A 22,180-nucleotide genomic window follows, 5' to 3' on the forward strand; every position below is an offset into this window, starting at 1 on the left:
GACTGATGCAAAGAACTCATTCAGTTTCTCTGCAACCTCCATATCCTCCTTAATAATCCCTTTCACTCCCTCATTGTCTAATGGTCCAACTGCCTCCCTGGCAGGTTTCCCGCTTCTGATGTATTTAAAGACGTTTTTGTTATTCCCTTTGATACTTTTGGCTAAATGTTCATTAAATTCTCTTTTTGCCTCCCTTACTGTCACCTTGCATTTCTTTTGCCAGAGTTTGTGTTCCGTTCTGTTCTCTTCATTTGGACAGGCCTTCCAGTTTTGTAAGGAAGTCTTCTCCCTGTTTATGGGAAGCCATAAAAGGGAAGGAAGTCTTCTTCCCTTCCTCATTGTTAATCATGTATAATTGACTGTTTTGCAGGATGCCATCAGGCCCAAGAGGCGCTGAATCTGTTGTGCACACTGCGTTGGGTACATTTTGAAATCTTGGATCAAGTCCCTGATGGTCTGGAGCCTTTCCTGAGGTAAGTATGACCTTCCTTCTTGAGTATCTAGAATTGCTCCTATATAGGCTATAGACTTCACCAGATGTAGGCGAGACTTCTTCCAATTCACTTCTATGCCCAGCTCTTGGAGAAGTTGCAACAGATACAATATTCAAGGAAGTAACTCTTCTTTGTCCCTGGATACTAGAAGTCAGTCATCCAGGTACAGAAATATAGCCAATCCCATGGTCCTTAGGTTGAGCCACCATTACCGCCATGCACTTTGTAAACACGTGTGGCACTGTGCTCAGGCCAAAGGGCAGTAACTTGTCCTGAAATATGGAGTTGCCTACAATGAATCACAGAAATTTCCTGTCTGTCTCCTGAATTTCAATGTGAAAGTAAGCATCTTAAGTCGAGGGTTGCCAGCCACCATTCCTGATGCAGGAGCGGTAATATGTCCTGCACCATTGTCATAACGATACTTCCTCACACGGATGAACTTGTTCAGATGTCTTAAGTCCATTATTGGATGTATTCCTCCTCCCTGTTTGGGGATCTGGAAGCAGCGGGAGTAAAAGACTTCCCGCCTTTGTGTCCTTCACACAGGGACTATGGTCCCTTTTGCTAAAAACTCCTTTACCTCTTCCTGCAGAGCTGGTATCACTTGTGTAAAGCAAAGCCCCCTAAAGTGTGGTCTCTTCTTGAACTCTGAGGCATAACCTGCAGATATTATCTGGAGAACTCAATGATGCGATGTTGCATTGCCATGCAGGGGCGTGGCTTGCCAGTTTCATGGATCTAACAGTAGAGATTGGTGTCACTGGTGCCCTAGAGATGGTATTGGCAACTGAGGTGCCTTGGAGATGGTAGTGGTTTGGTTGGGGTGTGGAGTCACTAGCATGGCCGATGGACTCGCACAAGCTTCAAAGATACTGTTTCTGTGACTCTGCTTGCTTTGTGCATTGGCCCCAATTGCCCTTATTCTTGTTTTGATACAGGCGTTTGTTGTAGGGCTTCCTGTAGTCTCTTCTCTCCTGTTACTTATAACCTGATTTTGGTCTGGAGTATGACTTATATTTTGATGGGTAGGATGTTGAAGCAGAAGTGGTGAACGTTCTTGCCGTAAATTTTGATTCCCCACCCCACCCCCAGCGTTTCCATGGTGGAATCTGTCTGCTCACCGGACAGGCCCTTTCTGTCAAAAGGAAGTCCTTCTATCTTGTCCTTCATATCAATTTGCAACGAAGCTGATCTGATAATTCAGATCAAAGATAATTGCCGAAGCCATGACCCTGGGTTCAGACTCTGCAAGGTGCTTAGCTGCACTTAGCTGTTGAAGAGTCAGTGCTGATTATTTTGGCATGCCCTGCTTGAAGAGCACTTTAAGTTCTTCTGGCGAGAGTAAAGTGGTCCCTCTAATTTTTTTCCATCTCTGTGTGGAATGAGCTTTTGTTCTGGGCGGCAGCATCAAGGCTGTGTGCGCTCACCTGCATTCAGAATAGGGCTTTCCTGATTCAACATAAGCGGGATCTTTAACCTTAGATACTTAGAATGCACCTGCATTCAGAATAGGGCTTTCCTGATTCAACCTTAGCGGACTCTAAGACCTGTGAGCGAACACACATCTTAGAGGGGACAGTGGGAGAGTATCTAATTCTTGTTCTACTGCATCCCAGAGTGAGTGATTGTATTTCACCATGCAGGTGGAGTAATTGGAATATTAACTGATAAGCAGGCTGTTGACTAAATCTTTCTGCCCCACTATGTCTAATTTCCTCTCCTCTCATAGGAGATGGAGTGTTCTCCGAGACAGAGGTCTTTTTCTTCTTTTTGGCTGGTTCAGTCGCCGCTTCCATGGTCAGCTTTTCCTTCAGCCTCTTAGGAGGCTTTGGTGATTTAAAAGCGGAGGCCAAGGATTTAGATTCTGATTGTGTAGTCCTTGGGCCAGATGGTTGCTCTGAAAGGCCTACCCCATCACATGTTAAAGGATGTTGAGGGGCTCAAAACATTCAAACCGTCGTCATATAGAGCAGCTTTTAGTCTGAGCTCCCTGTTATGTCTTGTCTGCTTCGAGAACAACATGCAGACTTTACATGCTATGGTATTATGCCCTTCTCTAAAGCATAGTAGACATAGATCGTGCCCATCTTTCGACGGAAACTTACCTCTACACTTTGATCAACATTTGAAGGTTTTTTTCCTCTATCTTTTTTCTCTTTCACACTAGGGCTATCCATAATTGTAGTCAGAAGTTCATTAGAAGCCAAGAAATCTATTAATAATAATAATAATAATAATAATAATAAGAAGAAGAAGAAGAAGAAGAAGAACTCACACACGGAGAGGAACCAAAACGAGGAGCCGCAGCAAACGAGTAACCGATTGCTACAGCGGATGAAAAGGAACTAAGGGAGTGGCGTTCCTCCCACCTTAAAAATCACCTATGTGGTCATAGTGATATCATAATGTGAGGTAGGACAGAAACACCATGGTGAGCTGTGGTACTCCACACCGAGAAAGTTCCACACAGGCACAGAACCCATTACTAATGGAGCTCAACGGATCATGATCCAGATCTATAAGGTGTTTCTGAAATTCAGGAGCAAATCAGAAACAGCATGTGGTCCTATGCTGGCAGCTGATAAACAGAAAATGAAGAGGTAGGCTGCATACAAGCAATCCCCATTATGTGTGTAAAATGGATTTGCTGGATCTGAGTCATATTGTTAGTGGGCATAAAATGTGTCAAATTTCAGGAACCTCTGTCCACTGAAATTAGTTCGAAAAGATTATCAAAATTATCAATATATTCCCTTACCTTAGACTATCTACAACATGCTCCACATTTTTGGTATGAATACGATGTCGTTCTAGTAGTCCACTGTAATTGGACCCCTTTAAGGCAAGCTGTGAAAGAGAACAATTTTGCAATGTTACCAGATACTACACCACTGAGGTGTCCCTATGTGTCCCTACAACTGTACCCCATATGGTTCATATTGGTCCAGGCACTGCAAAGCTAATGAGATGGACAGATACACGGAATGCCGGGTGATCTCATAAGCCTACTGAAAAGTAGGCTAAAAATGAATTTCTCACTAAAATCCTGACGTAACTAGAAACAAGCAAATATTCTCAACCAATACCATGTATTGCTTCTCAGAATTCAGAGTATTATGAATCCACCCGTTAATAAATTCCAGTTAAAAAATAGTTCTCCTTCACAATCTGTCATTAAAATCCTGATGTGAGTTAAATATCATTTGAAATAATCCGACATAGCAAATACCAGAGTTAATCCTCTTAGATTTATATTGGAGTGAAACTACAATAGGACAAATGGATTAATAAACAATATTTTCTCTAACATAACTGTACCCCCATCATTTCTCTTTTTATTTTTTTAAAGAACTCTCCTGCTACTTAGAAAGGCATAGCTGAAGTATAGAATTAATAGGTTAAGCTATAATCCAGACTAAGGATGCTCAAAGCACTGATGCAGCTAACACATCTTTGCTGTTCACAATGGGTGAGTGAGTGTGTATGCATGCAGATTTTCACTGTTTTCTCCTGCCCCTAGAAGTGCTCCTTGAGGCCCAGAAGTAGGTCCCTGGAAGCTGCACAGCCCTTAGGGACCTACTTCCATGCTAAAGGGAGAGCTTCTAGGGGCAGGGAAGATAAGTGAAAATAACTGTATCCCCATGGGCACACACACTATATTAGTCCAGTACACAGCAGCAGTGTCAACTCACCACCAGCATTTTGTTGGGAGCTAGGATGTTTACTTCATCTCGATGTCAGCCAATGTTGTAAGATAAAGTACTCAGCTCTTTTACATTTTTGCTTGAGAGTTGAAAGAACCACTGTTCTACACACAATCTCTACGGTATAAAACATTAGCTGGGCTTGGTAGACAAGCATGGTTTTCAGTAGCTGAGTTCCAGACCTGTAGCCAACCTAAAAGTATTTTTTTTAATGGTGGGGTGGGTCACAGATAATAGTGCAAAAGTCAACAGAAATTTCAGTTTTCTTAACACAGTAGGTGGGCTTCCTTAAGCAATTACAACAGGAGTATGCTTATTGCTTATAAAATCAATGTATACTGGAAATGGTTTTTATTAAGCAACCACAACAGGAGTGCTTCCAGCTTAGCACAAACGTTTTCCTGCCTTCCTTGCTCCCTGCAACTTGCACGCAATGCATGGCATTTTGCCTCTGAATTAAGCATGAACATATTCCTGAACAAATGTGCCCATTTCACATATCTGAAAAACAGAGGTCAAGGTAAAGGATAGAGCAAAAATAAGCCACAGATATGAATCTCTCACACAGCAAGGCAATCAAGAAGGAATTCACAGCAGAGAATAGATCACTTCTTATTTATATAATTCTATCAACACATTCCCAAAGCAGTTTAAACAGCAGAGACATTAAAATCAAATTTACAAAAACATAAAAATTACTTACACGTTCCAATGCAGAGCAAAACAAATGAAAACCCTTAGGTTCAGAAAAGTTGGGTTTTAAAACATTTAGAAGCTTTTATCCCAGTCTAAAAAGCATGGCTGTTTTCTGTGATCAGGGCAGGCAGAGACTGTGTCCCACCACAAGTGACCAGCCAGATAACTTGGCAAGTCAGCTAAGCACTCTGCATGCCCTCTGGCAATCTGGACACAAAGCTCTCTGAAGATAAATTTCAGATAGAGAGAACGCTTATTATGCTTTGTCTCACAGAGAGGAAAGAAATGCAACTCTCTAGCTGCCAACCATTACTCAGCCACTGCAAACAATATGGGACAGATAGGGATATTTGTAAAATGCTGCAAAACATCCTGCCTTAGGCAAGTTGCAAATTTACACTGAAAAGAGCTTCAGATCAGGTCTCTAATTGCAGCAATGACAGCTAGAGGGACAGAGAAACTTGGGGGGACAGCAGATGGGGGTGGGGGAGAGAAACTTGCGAGGGAATGCGCATCCCTGGACAGTGGACACCCCCTGGCTACAGGCCTGCTGAGTTCTTGATGCCTTTGTTTTACAAAGGCAACATAAATGCATCCCATCTGTACTCACTGCTCAAAGAGTAAGGTTTTTCAGGAGAGGTGTAGTGATGTCATGAAAGTAGTATTCTCTGCACCCCTGTGTCACTGGCAGCTTTTTTGGTCTTATTTTACATTCCCTCAGAAGGAACAGGTATGTCGTCTGGGAATACGTCTTGACCCCAGCCTCTCTCCGGTTTCTCAGGTTGAAGGAGTCAGTGGCCAGGGGTGCTTTTTATCAGCTTAGGCTGACATACCAGCTAGGGCCATTTTTGGAGGAGAACGACAAACACTGTGGTACATTTGCTGGTAACCCCCAAACCTGACTACTGCAATGTACTCTACATGGGGCTACCTTTGTACATGTCAAAACAGAAACTGAAATTGGTACAAAACACTGCAGTGAGGTTGGTCTCCAGGGCAACCCAAAGAGACCATATTACTCTTATTTTAGAAGCATTATACTGGCTGACCATGTGTCTCCGGGCAAAATATAAAGTGCTGTGAATTACCAATAAAGCCCAAATGACTTGGGTCCAGGGTATTTGAGAGAGTGACTTCTGCTTCAGGACCCCCCCTCCCCCCAACACACACACACTTATTAGGATCTTCGGAAGAGGTCCGCCTATGGCTGCCTGCAGCATGGGTCAGGCCTTTTCTACAGCCACCCCAAGGCTCTGGAACAAATTCCCTGTTGTTGTTAGAGCTTCCTCATCTCTAGATTTTAAAAGAACGCTCAAGATATTTATTTCATCAAGCCTTCAATCAGCTGTAAGTTTATTTTTATAGTTGTTGCTACAGTTTAATTGGTTGTTATTAATTTTTAAACTGTTTTAATGTTTGTTTTAGTTCTGGTTTTATCGTTTGTTTTGTAAACCACCAGGAGACGTTTGTATGAGGTGGTATATGTATCAGCAACTTAGCCAAAGTTAAATTTCTGGTTGCTACTGGGAGACATATTTGTGGATCCCTTAGAGCATATTTTTAAAATTTGCAAATGATACACTATAAAGTTTGGAGGTTTAGCATGCATCAAATTTAAAAAATAAACATGCAAACTAAGCATGTCAGATCAAGTCACTGGTGAGCTTCTAGAAGAGGAAACATAAAGCTTTTGCTTTTTTTTTTTTTTAATGATACTGCTTTCACGTCACCATCTTTAGTGAGTGTACTTCATTATAATTCTCTGCAAAATTTTGACTGGCCAGTGTTATCTAAGCGATTGCAATTCTGTCAGTCTTAAACAGATATCTGACTACATTGAAAGAATATTGTTCAAATACTGCCTGGATTGTATATTTTAAGCTCATATTCTTCACACACAAACTGAGTGTGAAGAACTCACACTTCTATAGGTTTTCAGATGAATTGCTTGGACAGATATGCAATAAAAATGTACCAGAGTATAATCAGTGGGCAACCAGTAAAAGAAGCCACACAGCACTGAATTATATAAAACAGTGAAGGACAAAATGAGGCCATATGACTAATTCAATAAATCACTAAATTAATCCTTCTATAAGAACATCCCAACCAAAGTAGTCTGCACGCTGCACTGTGAACACTGCTTGGCTTTAATAGATATAGCTTGTTAACCCTATGGATTCTAAAGTGTTGTGTATAAGAAAATTAAACTCAAAACAGAAATACTCTATTGCAAAAGCCAATTTTTAAAAATGAACAAATGTACCCTTCAAAACCTAGTCCCATGTAACTAGAAAAGCACAATGCCATCAAGATAGTAGAAAAGCACAATGCCATCAAGATAGTATTCTGGTTCTAGTGCAGCCGATAAAAATTTAGAAGTAGATGGTTTCCAGTAATATATATTTAAAACAGTTTGAAAAAGTCACCATTGTACATCACTGCCACCTTATATGCCACTTTTTAAAACAGCAGGGGAAAAACCCAAATCTGTTAGAAGGCCAACATATCCACTGAATCGGTTCTCCAGTGCTGCATCCATATTTTTAACCTTCAAAAGTTCAATTCTGCCTTCACTTGATAAACAGCTCCCCCAAAAACTCATCTTCCTGATGTTCACCACCCACTGCTATTGGTTTGTTTCTTGGAATATATCCCAAGCAGGAAACCACCACAAAAGTAAGGGATAAGCTTTGAAAGAATATGAGATGTTGATGCTCACTTTCTCATGTCTGCTTCTCTGTGATTTATTGCAAGCTTGACGTAAGCAAACCTCCATTCAGAAGCACAGAACACTTCAAGAGGACACAAAGTTCCATGGAGAGATAGAATCCATTCCTACATCAACCTGTATCAAAAGTTTCAGGAACTGTTGCTTGTTCTTATGAAAGCTCTTGTAGTTATTTTATTAAATTTAGAGGCTGCTTTTCTTCATTTGTTCTCTCAGTGGTGTACATACAGTAAGTATAAAAATTACAAATTTTCAATGATATAAACCTTTGTTGGATTGGATGTTGAATGTGATATTCCAAACAATTACAATAGGAATGAATTAAAGAATAACACAATAAAAAGCTAGAAGGCACACAACAGCAGTCAGTAATAAAACTCAATATCGAATACTTGTCTAAAAAGAAAACAGTCTTGATTTTGATCTTTAAAGAACTACGTGGCTTGGGCCAAGGTATTTGTTGGATCACAACCTCCCATGTGAACCTGCCAGGGCCCTCCATTCTACATCTTGGGCCTTGTCTGCAGCCCTGCCATTGACTGAGATCTAGCTGGTAGGGACCAGAGGCAAGGCCTTTTTAGCTTTGGCCCTACAGCTTTGAAACACCCTCCTGAACAAACCTTGCCATGCTCCCTCCATCAGGGTTTTTTAAGGTAAAGGTAAAGTGTACAGGAGGGGTTTACCACTGCCTCCTCCCGCGCAGTATGAGATGATGCCTATATCGCTGCTGTCCAATATAGTACCAGCGGGGATTCAAACCGGCAACCTTCTGCTAGAGAGGCCTTTTAGTTTATCTTTGTTTCTTGCAGGTTTTTAATTTTTAATCTAGTTTTAATTGGGTCTTGTTTTAGACTTTTTATTTTATTAATTTTACATTATTTTATTGTCTGTGAGGTGGCCCAAGCAGTATTGTACTGGAGGGGCAGGATACAAATATTTTAAACAAGCCATATATAGTTGTATATGTCACTGCTGTACTATACAGATCATTACACAGAGAGGTAGGAGTTTATATACCACATGATAATCTTCACACTTACCTATGGAACAGATTATTGGTGTTGGAGGCTCACAAGGTACAGGAAGTTAAGAAGTGGGGCCCAAGTTCAAACACTGCCTTAAGTACACAAAGTAATTTAAGTGGCAAGCTGGAGTCAATTCCAGAGTGGACCTACTTGTAAGCATGTCAGACTTATTTGTGGCTTGTTGGTCTGAATTGAATAAAGTGTGGTAGGGATGCTGTGCACCATATTGGGGAACCCAAAGAGCCCGAGGACTTTTGTGGAACATCCTCCTTTTAATAGAATTGCTACCAAGATAACCTGAAAAACCAAATGAACTCAGGTTAAAAAAAAATACTGGTACATAGAACCAAATTGCTATTTTAGAGGTCAGTTCTTCAATCTTATACTGTGAACCGTCCAGAGACATTTTTGTATGGGGAGGTATATAAATGTACTAAATAAATAAATAATCTAATAGAACCATGAAATGAACTTTATTCAGTGAAAAATATTTCCTCACTAGAAGATGATGTGTCCAAAAATCTAACCTTTGGATTGTCCTGTCAGAACACAATGTAAACACTTATTATCAGTACCTTTTTTTCAGAAACTATGTGCAAACAAAAGCTGATAAGATTATGTCCTCACGGAGACAAATCCCAGAAAAAACTGGCGGATGGGGGATGTCATGAGCCCTCCAAATTGATCTATATGCTGTCCTTTGTTTTACTTTTAAGGTGCTGAAGTAAGAACATGAGTGGAAGAGCAAGAAACTGAATCAGAAAAGTTCATGTAGAATTTTGCAGTATCTATATACATAAGAGCATACATATATAGATACATAATATCTGTATACATAAGAATTTTGCAACATCTGTATACACTAAACAAGGCATTGTGATCTTTTGCACTGAACAGATTCATGCTTTATTCAAAATAATTCTATTTGTTTCTACATATCTAACAAAGTGAATATTTGACCAATATTAGCTTAAGAGTGTATTTTGTATGTCTCGAAGCATCCCAAGCTGCCAGAATAACTTTACATACACTGTGAACTTGTTTTGTTCTTTACACATTGTTTTACCTGACTTTATATTCTTCTAGTTTTAGAGGCAGCCAGTACTAACTAGTTGGCCTTATCAGTCATTAAATCACATAAAACAAAACCAGTTTTAAAGTGGGTTTAAAAAGTATTTTAAAAACTGAAGTATCAAACAAAAGCTGAATTGCTTGCAAATCCTTCCCATCCAAAGAACAAAGCAAACTGCCTAGCTGAAGCATGGGGGCAGGCAAAAGAATTAGATTTCAATCTGTGTGTCAGTACAGGGGCAAAGTCAGAACTTGGAAGCAGAACTTGTCCTGCAGTGGAAAAAAAGAGTCCACCCCTACTCCAATTTCCAGGTGTGTCTGTATGCAATGTCTTGGCTGACCATTTTCTTAAAATGAAAGACCGTATCAGATTTGTATGATATTTTCTACATCTGCCATTTCAAAAGCTACTTTCAGAACACACCCCAAAGAGAAAACCAATTACATGAGGAACATATACGTTGATTAATATAACTTCCCTTTCTTGCTCTGCTAGTATGAAATGAGATAAGAATGAAAGGAAAGAACTATAGGGAACACTGAATATTACAGTTAAGTTATGCAACTCCACAAGACTAGCAATAGAAAGATTCAAACATGACTAGAACAGTGTTTAAAGAAGTTACTTTAGTTTCTATTATGCCAAGACTGAATAGCACAAAGAATGTCTAAAGCTGTGGGGGGAAATGGACAATGATTTTGCCAACTGCGAGAATCAGAATGGAAGGAGTAGCACGAATTGGAAACCACTGCTTCCACGGTAGCTGTTTTATTTAATATAAATAAAATATAACCTGTAGAATGTTACCACTTTAAGGGGCTGCCATCACAATTCCCTCTGCTACCATCTGAGGAACACAGCAAGATGCTGACTAGAATGACAAGCAAGAGCTTAGCAATACCATATTTCCTCCACAGCACCTTGGCCCTGTTCCACAGCAACTAAGCTTTGATGACTGTGTGAAAGTACTGCTCCAGAGCAAGCCATTTATTTTGCAAAAGTGAACCGTTTTCAAGTCCAGACAAAAGCAATAATGCATCAAGAACAGCTGCTACAAAACAAAAGCAAGCTGGATTGGATGGGAAATAACTGCTGCCCCAACAACAGCAAACAATTTGTATATATAGGTCATTATGTTTGAAACGGCTTTATGGTAAGGCAAAGTCAGACCCAGAAAGATGCTGTGAATTTCATCACAATAAAAACTCCAAACAGAGGCATAAATTCATTCAATTAACCACAGGGAAGAATAATTTAAATCACCAAAGAAAAAGGCCAGTTTAAAACATTAAAGTCAAGGTTCCCACAAGTATTTCACACATTTCCTGAATGCATATGAACTGGCCAAATGATACACACTACTCAGAGCCAGCTCTCTCCATGGGCAAGTCCTAATATACCAGGCTGCAAGACAGTTACAAGGGCAATATAGGGCCAGACATGGAAGGAAAAGGGACCTTTAAATGGTGTGCCTTCAGACACACCAAGGAAGACTTTGACTGATGCTGTTACAGCCACAACCTGGGATGCTGAATCCCTGGCATTGACCAGAGGATGCCACATGCTTACCCCAAATGACATTAATTTACAAATAAAGCATTTTATACTGTTGACACTGTACTGAATTCCAGCCTTGTTACTTTGTTTTACTTCTGCTCTCTCTCCTATATTGCATAATTCTCCTAAACTGCCCCATTTGATCCCCAACCACACACACAAAAACAGCCAACAACCCAAAATCTTTGCTCACTGAAGCCATGCATTTTTGCAAGTCTGTTTGGACTAAGAGCTCAAAACTTCCAAAAAGCAATAGCTTATGATTACTAGATAGAGCAGCTTTTTTTCATATGGCAACAGGAAATACTTGTTTAGAGATATGATTATTTAGAGATAATTTGAGATGCGAGCATATTACAGAGTTCAGCATCAGTAGTTAAAAAGCATTAAAAGAGTATCCACACTGATGTACACAGTATATTTTTCTCTTACTCTATACAAGATAACATTTTCTAGAGCTAGGAACTGGATTTCAGTACCTGGATTGACTTGCCAGTTCCTCAGCATCAATTCCTTAAGAACAATATAGTATACTAGCTAATATAGTATGCTAGCTTAACCCATGCAGAGCATCTGTGCGCTAGTACTTGACTGCTCCCCTCACTTCAGAGATCTCTCCACCCTCACCTGAGCCACACTCCTGCTCCTCCTCTTCCATCCAGTTCCTTTCATCCCCCTCACATCTCTTGGTCATGGCTGAAGCATTGCTGGCGCCTATTGGCCAAGCTGCAGCCCCCTATCCCCAGAGACCTCCCCACCCTCGCCCTGCTCCTCCCTGCAGAAGCAGCAGCGGTTGACTGGGCCTTTCCTTGCTGCCGCCGCCACCATGGCCACTCGTTCCCCATAGGCCGCTGACAAGCCCAGGACTGTCCCTTGCCTGCCTGCCTGCCTCCCTCCGACAATGGCCTTGGTAGCCCCAAACAGCAGCAGTGGCTGACTTGGCCCTTCCTTGCTGCCAATAGGCATTGCCATGGCTGCTCATTCCCCACAGACCACTGACAGGCTCAGGCCCATCCCTCAGCCTTCCTTCTTTCTCTTCCCCTCCCTTCTTTTTCTCTCTCCCCTATAGTCACTCTTCCCCTCCCTTCTTTCTCTCCCCCCCCCTTCCTGAGTTAACAGACCTTGTTCATCTTGTTTCCTCATCTAATTCACACACCGGCAGCCTCCTTCTCCTGAAGGGTCTCTTTCCTCCCTTGTGACCCCTCTCTTCACAGACCCCTGCCCACTACCCGTGTGTGTGTGTGTGTGTATGTGTGTATATATATGTGTGTGTGTGTGTGTATACACCTCTCCTCTACAATCAAAAACATCTTCCAACCAGTAACAGTTGCATTCCAACTGACCTTAACCATAACAGGCTCCTCCTCCCCCCTACCTGCATATGGAATCCCCACTGCCCAATCACCACGGTGCTTCTGCTCTCACACACTCCTCCTCTCTATCTGCATATGGAATCTCCACTGCCCAATCACCACGGTGCTTCTGCTTGCGAACTCTCGCAAGAGCTGCCACACACAGGATTAGCCACAAGTACACCTTAGAGAATTCGATAGATAGCTTAAATATTATGCCATATTTATAATGTTTGATTTCAAAAGTTGTTCCCTCCCCATCCTGATTCTTTAGCTACAAAGAAAAGCAGCCTTTAACTTAGTGGCCAAAATCAGAGGATAATCTAACAACCATTATTAGATCATCATAAACTGCAGTGAACATTGACTCATGCGCTCCCCACCACTTCATACACAAGGATAGGAGGTTAGCAGTTGCTCTTTCTTTTTGAAACAAACAGCAGTTTGTTGCCTCTGAATTTGGAAACTTATTGGATTCTGGCTAGATATCCTGGTTTGCTGTACTTTGTGTTGTACTGTTTATTGTTGAATAAACTGAAGTTTGCTGAGTTTGGATGCAACAGCAAACTATATTTTGTTCCAAACCAGGAATGAAAGCTGCTAATTTCCTCTCCTTGGCTGAAAAGGGGAGCGCAGGCGAGAGAAGTGCCCAACACTCACTGTGGCTCATTTACTGTAATCTAAACCATGGTTTAAATGATCAATGAATTTAGCCAACATGTTTTAGACTCACTGATTCAGTTCTAAGAGATCATATGTATAGGGAGTTCCAAACTTACAAAATGGGTTGTGTTCGAAAAGTTCATTTGCAAGTTGGATGTTCATAACTCAAAAACATATAGTTCTTAAGAGGGGTGACTTGTTTGTATATGTGGGTTGCCGTTTGTAAGTCAGGGACTTCATTAATTTAATATATGAAGGAGCTTTGTTTGTAAGTATGGCTTGTTTGTAAGCCAGGAGTGTCAAAACTTCAAAATTTGCGATAGCTGTGCGATAAAGAAGAAAAACTTGTATCCAGGATGTATGGTCTATTACTATTGGAAGATACAAGAATGGAGGTAGTAAAAACCTCAATGATTAAACGGGCCCAGGATCTTGGTTATAACATTGATTTTGAAAAATGGGAAAAACTTTGGATAAAAGATATAAATTTTACTGCTTGCTCTAACCTAAAGGAAAATATTTTGAAAATGATGTATAGATGGCATCTTACACCCAAAAAGTTGGCCATAATTTACAAGAATATGCCAAATAAGTGTTGGAAGTGTAAGAAAGAAGAGGGTTCTTATTTTCATTTATGGTGGACATGCAATAAAGTGAGAGGTTATTGGGACCAGGGTGGATTTGATTTAAATCAAACTGATTTAAATCACGATTTAAATCACGATTCAAATCACTAGCAGGGTGGATAAAAATAAAAAAAATCTGATTTAAATCAAAAAAATCCGATTTAAATCAAAAAAATCCGATTTTTTTGATTTAAATCAGATTTTTTTTTAAATCCACCCTGCTAGTGATTTAAATCGTGATTTAAATCAGTTTGATTTAAATCAAATCCACCCTGAGGGACTTAATATATAACGAACTTTAAAAAATTTTCAAAATGACCTTTCCTAAGAGTCCAGAATCAATACTATTAGGTATTGATAACAATGCTCTTCCGAGGAAATATTGGACCCTCTTCATGTACCTAACAGCGGCAGCAAGACAGATATTTGCACGCAAATGGAAAGATAGTCAATGCCCATCTAAAGGGGATTGGATCCTTAAAATACTAGAATTGGCAGAAATGGCGAAATTAACATCACTACTAAGAAATAAATTTGAAGATTTCAAAAAAGAATGGGACCCTCTTCTTGTCTATTTAAAAATACACCATAAAATGGATTTTTCTCAGGCCTTTGAGGGCTATTAACAAATGTGTCAAAAATATTCTTAAGTTTATATGATTTATTGGGGAGAGAATGTTTAATCTACAGGCAAGAAATGGTTATTGTCAATAACACTTGTTCCAATGACTGAGATGGAAGTCTTCATCGTATGTCTTCGTGAATGTTTGTACAAGCTGTGTTTGTCCTTTTGTGTTGTGAAACTTGAATAAAAAGTATATTAAAAAAAAAAACTTCAAAATTTCCTAGATTCCTAGTCGATAATATGCTGCCACCACACATGATTATAAACTGAGTTTAACCACCACCCCTGGACTTGGGATAAATTCCAGGGAGACTCTCATTCTCATACTATTAGAAAAATACAAAAACCTTCCACGTGCAAGCTTGCATGTGGTGAAAAAACTGGTAGGTTGCTGAATGATCTGAGACGTGTTTTGCATCAGAGAAAACCCTTCCCAGCCCCCATTTCCTTAGTTAAAAATCCATTCAAAGAGGCTTGTTAAAATTGCAAAGAACAAAAAGGAAAAATAAACTTTATTCAAAATACTACAGACCACTTCCATCTGAGGCTCTTTCAGCTTTTAGTTACAGGTAAAAGAAACACTCAGTAGTTGCAAGAATACTTCAAAAAGCACCCCAAAATGATATTTGGGGCAGCACACTTTAAAAATCGTGGTTACCCAGTTGAAATGAACTGGGATGTAGGAAACACAAAAGTATCCTTAAAAGCTTATAGTATCTTTCACAGCACCCTAGCTCAATGAGTGCAGGCTACTGTTTTCTTAGCTTAGTTGCATTAGAGGTACACAACCCTAGAACAATATCAGGGATTTTACAAAGCTCATGAAAGAAATATATATTTCTAATGCAAAATCTAACAAACTGTTCTCTAGGCTAAATCCCCTTTTCCTTGAAAACTCACCCATCACCTGATGAGTATCAAGCTTCCTGCAATCCTGTCTCTTCAGGACCTGCAGTTGTTTCTGCAGCCAAATTCCATAGCCACATGTCCTGCTGCAAGCCCAGCCTAGCTTCAACTGAGCAAAGAAACCCTTCTGTTCCTGATGCCTGTGGTCTTGGTCCCACACACTTGTTGGCTGACTGGTTGAGCACTAGCCTGTCAGTCAGGACAGAGTACACTTCCGGTTCACTCTTTAGGGGAAAGGAGGGGCTAATCAGAGGCTGGTTGTTACAAAGACTATTTTAGACGTTCTATTGAAATTTTGTTCGAAAATCAAAACATTTGATTTTAAATTGTTTAAAGTTTAAACAAGCTTATTTAAAGGAAAAAAATTAAAACCCACATAAATACTTAATCACCCTAACCAAGAGATGTTATATGGAAAGCACCCTAGCCCACAACAGTACAAACTGAATACAGAATGAGCCAGATAACATCATTCACACTGAAGGCAGTGCCATACATAACTGAGGCTGCCATGGACCAGGTGCCTATGTATTATTATTATTATTATTATTATTATTATTATTAATGAAGTGCCTAAAATTCTTAAGTACTAAACAAAAAATCCTGCCTCTCTGCAGACTTACAGTTCAAAAGTAAAGCAAAAATGCACGTGGGAGGAAAGTCAAAATGAAGGAGGATCCGTAAGAAAACGCCAGGGTGAACAGATGTGTTGTAACAGATATGTAAGCAGGCATTATCAGCTTACTTGCCAAAACTAGCCTGTGCTATACTTTAGGATGCGTAGGGTGAATGGTGGTTCATATAAAACACATACACATCACTTTGACAAGTATGTCATAGGTACTCAGTGCTACAGAGAAGGCAGACTAGGATGACATGAATTATTGTGTATTACGTACACTGCAATGGAATATTTCAGACCTAGCTGATTGGTCTCCTTGCTAGCCCCAAAGATCTAGGAGAAAGAATGGCAGCGCTATAAATGCAGCTTCTATACCACTGCCCTATATTAAACAGAACAGCAACAGCCAGGCTGTTCATCAGGATGGATAAAATCTATTTTTGAATAGAGAAACTGAATTTTTAAAAATTGGATTAATTTGTTTTTTAAAAGTCCAATTGAAGCACCTTCTAGAGCTGATTTCAGCCAACACCCATCATGAATGCACGTCAAGAAACTCTATTCAGTAATATTTTGAAGAAACCTTTTTGCTGAGTAAAAAAGGAAAGTGGCAAATATAAGCACTGCAACAAAGATACCAAAGCATGAACCAACATCAAATCAATGTTTCATGGTAAGAGCAACAGAAATATGTACCTTTATTTAGGAAATAATGTATTTAAATCAATGATTTACAGCCAGCCTTTTTTCTTGATGGTTTAAACCAATTCATCCTGTTGCTTGTTTATACAGCTATACATACAACTTATTTTCCTTATAGCCAATAGTACTAATATTACATAGCCACAAGCTTGTAAAAAAAAGAGCCAACATGGTGTAGTGGTTAGAGTGCTGGACCTCTCAGCCTTACCTACTTTACAGGGTTGTTGTGAGGAGAAACCTAAGTATGTAGTACACCGCTCTGGGCTCCCTTGGAGGAAGGGTTGGATATAAAATGTAATAAATAAATAAATATAGCAAAACCATAAGACTGGATGGGGTTTAGTAACTACCTATAGTTATCATTTCTCAGGAAGGTTAAATATTTTTTCAGTGATCAAAGCTCGGGATATTCAAAAGACTGAGGTTTCTCTGTGTCAGCAATCATTGACCTATGGGCCAGGGAAATGCAAGTATACATAACTGCCCCTTCCCTGAATGAACCAACAATACTGTGAAGCAGTCTTGGGCTCCCAAAACCCTGGTGTTAAGTAAGATATATTTTTTTTTTATTGTTAAATTTCCATACCACCTTTCATTAAAACAATCTCAAAGATGTTCACACAAAAGTTAACACAAGACTACAAAAATTATACAATTAAAATATTAGCTAAAATATAAAAATAACAAATTTGATTAAAAGATTAAAAACAAGCACAATATAATCACAAAAGATACAAAGCCACAGCAACAGAAACCATCAAATAAAAGTCTGGGTAAAAAAACAAAATTTCACTCCCTTTCTAAAAAACTGTGATGGAGACAGAGAAGGGGATGGCCTCCTCCTGGAGGGTATTCCAGAGTCTGATAACTGAGAAGGCCCTGTCCCGTGTGCATGACAGCCAAGCCTCCCCTATCGTTAAGCAGAGCCCCCCCCCCACCAGACGACCTCATCAAATGGGCAGGAACCTTTGGGAGCAGGTGGTCCCTCAGATGTCCAGGGCCCAAAGCGTTAAGGGCTTTAAAAGGTCAAAAACACCACCTTGAATTGGACCCAGAAACAAATTGGCAGCCAGTGCAGCTCTTTCAAAATGGGTGTGATGTGATCCCAGCAGGCAGCTCCAAATAAAATCCTAGCGGCCGCACTTTGCACTGGCTGCAGTTTCCAAATATTCTTCAAGGCAGCCCCATGTAGAATGCATTACAGTAATCCAGCTGGGACATGACTAAGGCATGGGTAATTGTGGTCAGATCTGCCTTCTTGAGAAAGGGTCACAGCTAGCATACTAGCTGAAGCCATGCAAAGGGACCCCTGGCCACCGCCTTCACCTGAGCTTCCAAAAGCAGAGCCAGGTACAGCAATACCCCCAAGCTGCGCACTTGCTCTTTCAAGGGGAGTACAACTGCATCTAGAACCTGTAGAATCTCCTCAACCCAACTGGATCTCCTACTGACCAACACTACCCCAGTCGTGTTCAGATTTAATCTCAGTTTATCAGCCTACATCCAACACATCATGGCCTACAACCCCTGATTCAGGACATTCACCACCTTCCTAGGATCAGGTGACACGACAGCTGAGTGTCATCTGCATATTGCTGACAATGCAGTCCAGATCCCCAGATGACCACTTCCAAAGGTTTCATGTAGATGTTAAACAGCATGGGGGACAAAACCGAATTCTGTGGGACCCCGCAGGCCAATAGCCATGGAGCCTAGCAGTAGTCCCCCAGCATCACCTCTGGACCCTTCCCTTAAGAAAAGACCGAAGCCACACCTGAGCAGTACCTCCGATTCCTATGCTTGAGAGGCGTTCCAGGAGAATACCATGGTCTATGGTATTGAATGTCACTGAGAGGTCCAGCAGAACCAACAGGGACGCATTCCCCCGTCTAGCTCTCGGCGTAGGTCAATCACTAGAGCAACCAAGGCAGTTTTAGTCCCATATCCAGGGCGGAAGTCAGATTGAAAAGGGTCCTATATCACCGAGAATATTAATTTCCCCAGTATTAAGACTCAGATGGATTAACAAATTGATTGGTGCAAGCAGGGAAATATTAGTGTTGCCTAGGGTAAATGAAACACCTGATGAGAAGGAATAAGGTTTAAAAAAAAAAAGTGGAATAATATTGGCACCTGGAATAACCAACTGTGTGCAATGGACAGAATAGTGGTTCTAGAGGAGATCCCGGTTTAAATGGCTACAGGCATCCATGTATAATATTCCAACTTTAAAAAAAGAAAAAAAGTTGGGGGGCTTAGGACAAAGGGCAATATAGAAATGTAAATGATAAATAAAATAGAGTTAATATTGAGAAGCTGCAGTTGGAAGCAGGAAAGCAGCTCAGGGGTATATTGAGCTTAACCCTTTCCCCATCTGCCAATTTTCTGCTCAAACTGCCCTTCCTACACCTTCTTCCCCCTCTGTAGGGAAGAAAGGAGATGAATTTCCTCAGCCCTGCAGATATGGAAATGTCTACTAGTCTGTTAAGAGTGAAAAATGATTCCTGATGAGTGAAAAGAGTTCTGATGAGCAATGTACCAATATAGCTTGAGAAACCATCTGACGAATGAAGCATTTTGTCTGGCTGATAAACTGAGCCAACGTACCTGCATGTAACATATATTCCATATCTGCATGCAACACTCTAGAACAAGGATTCTCAACACTGGGTCCCCAGATGTTTTTGGACTTCAACTCCCCTAATCCCCAATTAAAGGCCGCTGGGGATTATGGGAGTTGAAATCCAATAATATCTGGGGACCCAACGTTGAGAATCCCTGCTCTAGAAGGTCACTTGGGAAAGCTGGAGGAAGGAGAGCAGGTACATACCTGCTCCTCCACCACTCACAGCTTCCTGTTCAGGCTGTACACTTCCAGCTGCCCATGCAAGGTGGCCATATATGTGCTGTCACTATGCAAGGGTAGCTGTGGGGGGCACCGCCCAAACAGGAAGCTGGAGGAGAAGTAGGTAAAGGCCTGCTCTCCTCATCTTTAAAGGTACCGGGGATGTGTTACAAACCACTCTTCAAACTGGGATTCATGCGCATCCCTATTCCTGATGAGAAGGCATATGGTGATATCTTCACTCGCAGCTTTGTAAGGGAGACAGGTAATATCCACTGTAAGATGATATCACCTGTAAGGGACACAGGTGATATCTTACAGCAGCTGTGTAATATCACCCGTGTTGATATTACACAGCCACTGTGGAGAAGAAAACATAATCCAGCTTTTTCTTCTTTGGTGCTCCAAACTTGTTACAGCAAAACTTTTTTTATCTGTTTAACCATAGGTTATCACAATATTGATAACCAAAGGAAGGGAAGCCCCAGATGAAAAGTTTGAGGCATTATCATCATCCCATGAGAAACAAAAACAGTTCTGTAAAATCATGGGGAAGCCTGGTGTGCACAGCATTATCCTGTAATACTTACTTCCCAGTTTCCACTGACCATGTGCGAGTGTATGCAGAGGCATGATCCACACATGTAGCAAGATGAAGTGTGTCCACTCCTGAGGTTATCAAGCCAACTACATTTTATTAATTTAATTTAATTAAAATGAATTACATTTGTACAACACACCAAACTATAGCATTTCAACACGAAAAAGGGAATCATGTGGCTCTTGTGGCCTAAGCTTTTATGGACAAACCCACTTCATGAGACAACTGCTAGACTGTAGCCCAAACCTGGCTGCAATCCTATTCATGCTTATTTGTGTAAGCCCAAATACAGTTGGGCTTACATTTTTGCCACCAGAGACTAGCACTCTGGAATTTGTACCATTATTTATTTATATTATTTAACAAATTTCTATACCGCCCAAAACTTGCATCTCTGGGCAGTTTACAATAAACATACAATTAAAACAAAATTTAAACGTTCGGTTAAAAATATTAAGACATTTCAGGATGAGACACCAGTTTCTGAATGCTCTCCCAAGCTGATTTCCCTGCCAGCGGATAATCAGGGCCAGATGTCAGCGGTCGCCAACTTCTGTGTTACTCCAGATGTTGCTGAACCGCAACTCCTATCATCCCCAACTACAATTATTGTGGTTGGGAAGGATAGGAGTTGTGATTCAGCAACATCTGGAGTAACATAGTTCAGCAACATCTGGAGTAACACAGGTTGGAAGCCCCTCTCCTTGTAGTGCTAGTTTTTTATTTGTAGGGTTTAAGTTTTGTTCCTTTTTTTTTTTTTTATGGAGGACGACGACCACCAGCACCTTAAAGGGCCGATCCTGCACTTGTTGCCTGCGGGAGTGCAGCCCCTTCTGCCACCGCAGGGCTCTGCCACCTCACCCCGGGAGCCACCACTCACTCACCAGCTGCTTGAGGTCTTCCTCCGAGAGCCCCGCATACCGGTACCGCTGCTGCTCGAACTCGTAGCGGGTCGTCTTGGCCACCACCACCACCCGGGCAGGGCGGAACCCCCCGCCGACCCTCGAAGGGCTCTCCCCCAGGACCTCCGTGCTGAGGCGCCGTGGCGAGGCAGGAGGCGACCCCGGCCAGCAGCGCCCCCCGGCTAGCGCCGAGGGAGGGAGCCCCGAGGCGGCGGGCGACGACAACTGAGGCGACTCAGCCAGGTGGAAGACGGCGGGCGCTGTGGCCAGGCGCCGCCGCTGCTGCTGCCGGCGGGAGGATTTGAGCAAGGCGCGGAGGACGGCGCAGGGACTGCCGCCACTCAGGCAACTCGGGAGGCAGGTCATAGCCCGGGCTCGAGGGTGTCCTCCAACCACCGCCCGTCACAGACCGTGAGGCGAAGAGAAAAGCGGCAGCGGCTCCCCTCAGCTCTAGAGCCCCAACGGCGGCACTCGAAGTGAGGGACGACGCCTACCACGCGCGCCGCTCGACACCGGCGGGCGGTCGCAGCACACACAGCCCGACCCGCCGGCGCAAGGGGAGGGGGCGGGGCCGAGGGAAGGAATTGTCCAGGCATTCTGCGCAGGCGCGGCCCGGCCCGGCCAATCCGTGGCGAAGATACGCCCGTCGCTCGCCCTCCTTCTTCTTCCGTCAAAGCCAAACATCCCGCTCCCGCGCGTTCTAAGCTCGAGCTACCCAATAAAGAAAGAGAGCCCGGATGTCGATTTTCGTCTGCGCCTGCGCTCGCTTTCTAACCAATGCGAGAGGGACTGGTCTGTGGGAGGAAAACTGGCTTCGCCCTGAATGCGCGTGTGCGCTGAAGACGTCGTTGTTGGGCATTTCGCAGCTAGCGTGGTGTGGAATCGAGTGTCCTTATTTATCGTTTCCCCTTTGCGGTTGTGGTTTCTGATACACACGTTAATCATTTTTCTATATCCCGTCGGATTTTCTTCTACTGGTACTGTTTCCCGATAGCCCCAAGAAAATAAGTTTGTAAGACTTAATGTCAGTACTTCACATTTTCCTTTAGAAACA

The 22,180-nt window shown here is 41.8% G+C and overlaps 1 protein-coding gene across 4 annotated transcripts in view; it reads right to left on the bottom strand.

The window, feature by feature from the left end:
• The window catches only part of NADK2 (NAD kinase 2, mitochondrial), a 44,252-nt gene extending 22,517 nt beyond the window's left edge, over positions 1–21,735 (bottom strand). Inside the window, exons 1-2 of one of the 4 annotated variants that reach the window (XM_053296226.1) lie at positions 21,109–21,735; positions 3,256–3,344 (exon numbers count right to left, since the gene is read on the bottom strand). In XM_053296226.1, coding sequence (XP_053152201.1) covers positions 3,256–3,344; positions 21,109–21,492 — 473 coding nt within the window. In that variant the 5' untranslated portion in view covers positions 21,493–21,735. Of the gene's footprint in view, positions 1–3,255; positions 3,345–4,189; positions 5,165–21,108 lie in introns of those variants that run through there. The other 3 variants (XM_053296227.1, XM_053296228.1, XM_053296229.1) reach the window with 3 other exon arrangements.
• Between the last annotated feature and the right edge of the window lie 445 nt (positions 21,736–22,180).

Source organism: Hemicordylus capensis, chromosome 2, assembly GCF_027244095.1.
Source record: "Hemicordylus capensis ecotype Gifberg chromosome 2, rHemCap1.1.pri, whole genome shotgun sequence".
Taxonomy (NCBI): Eukaryota; Metazoa; Chordata; class Lepidosauria; order Squamata; family Cordylidae; genus Hemicordylus; species Hemicordylus capensis.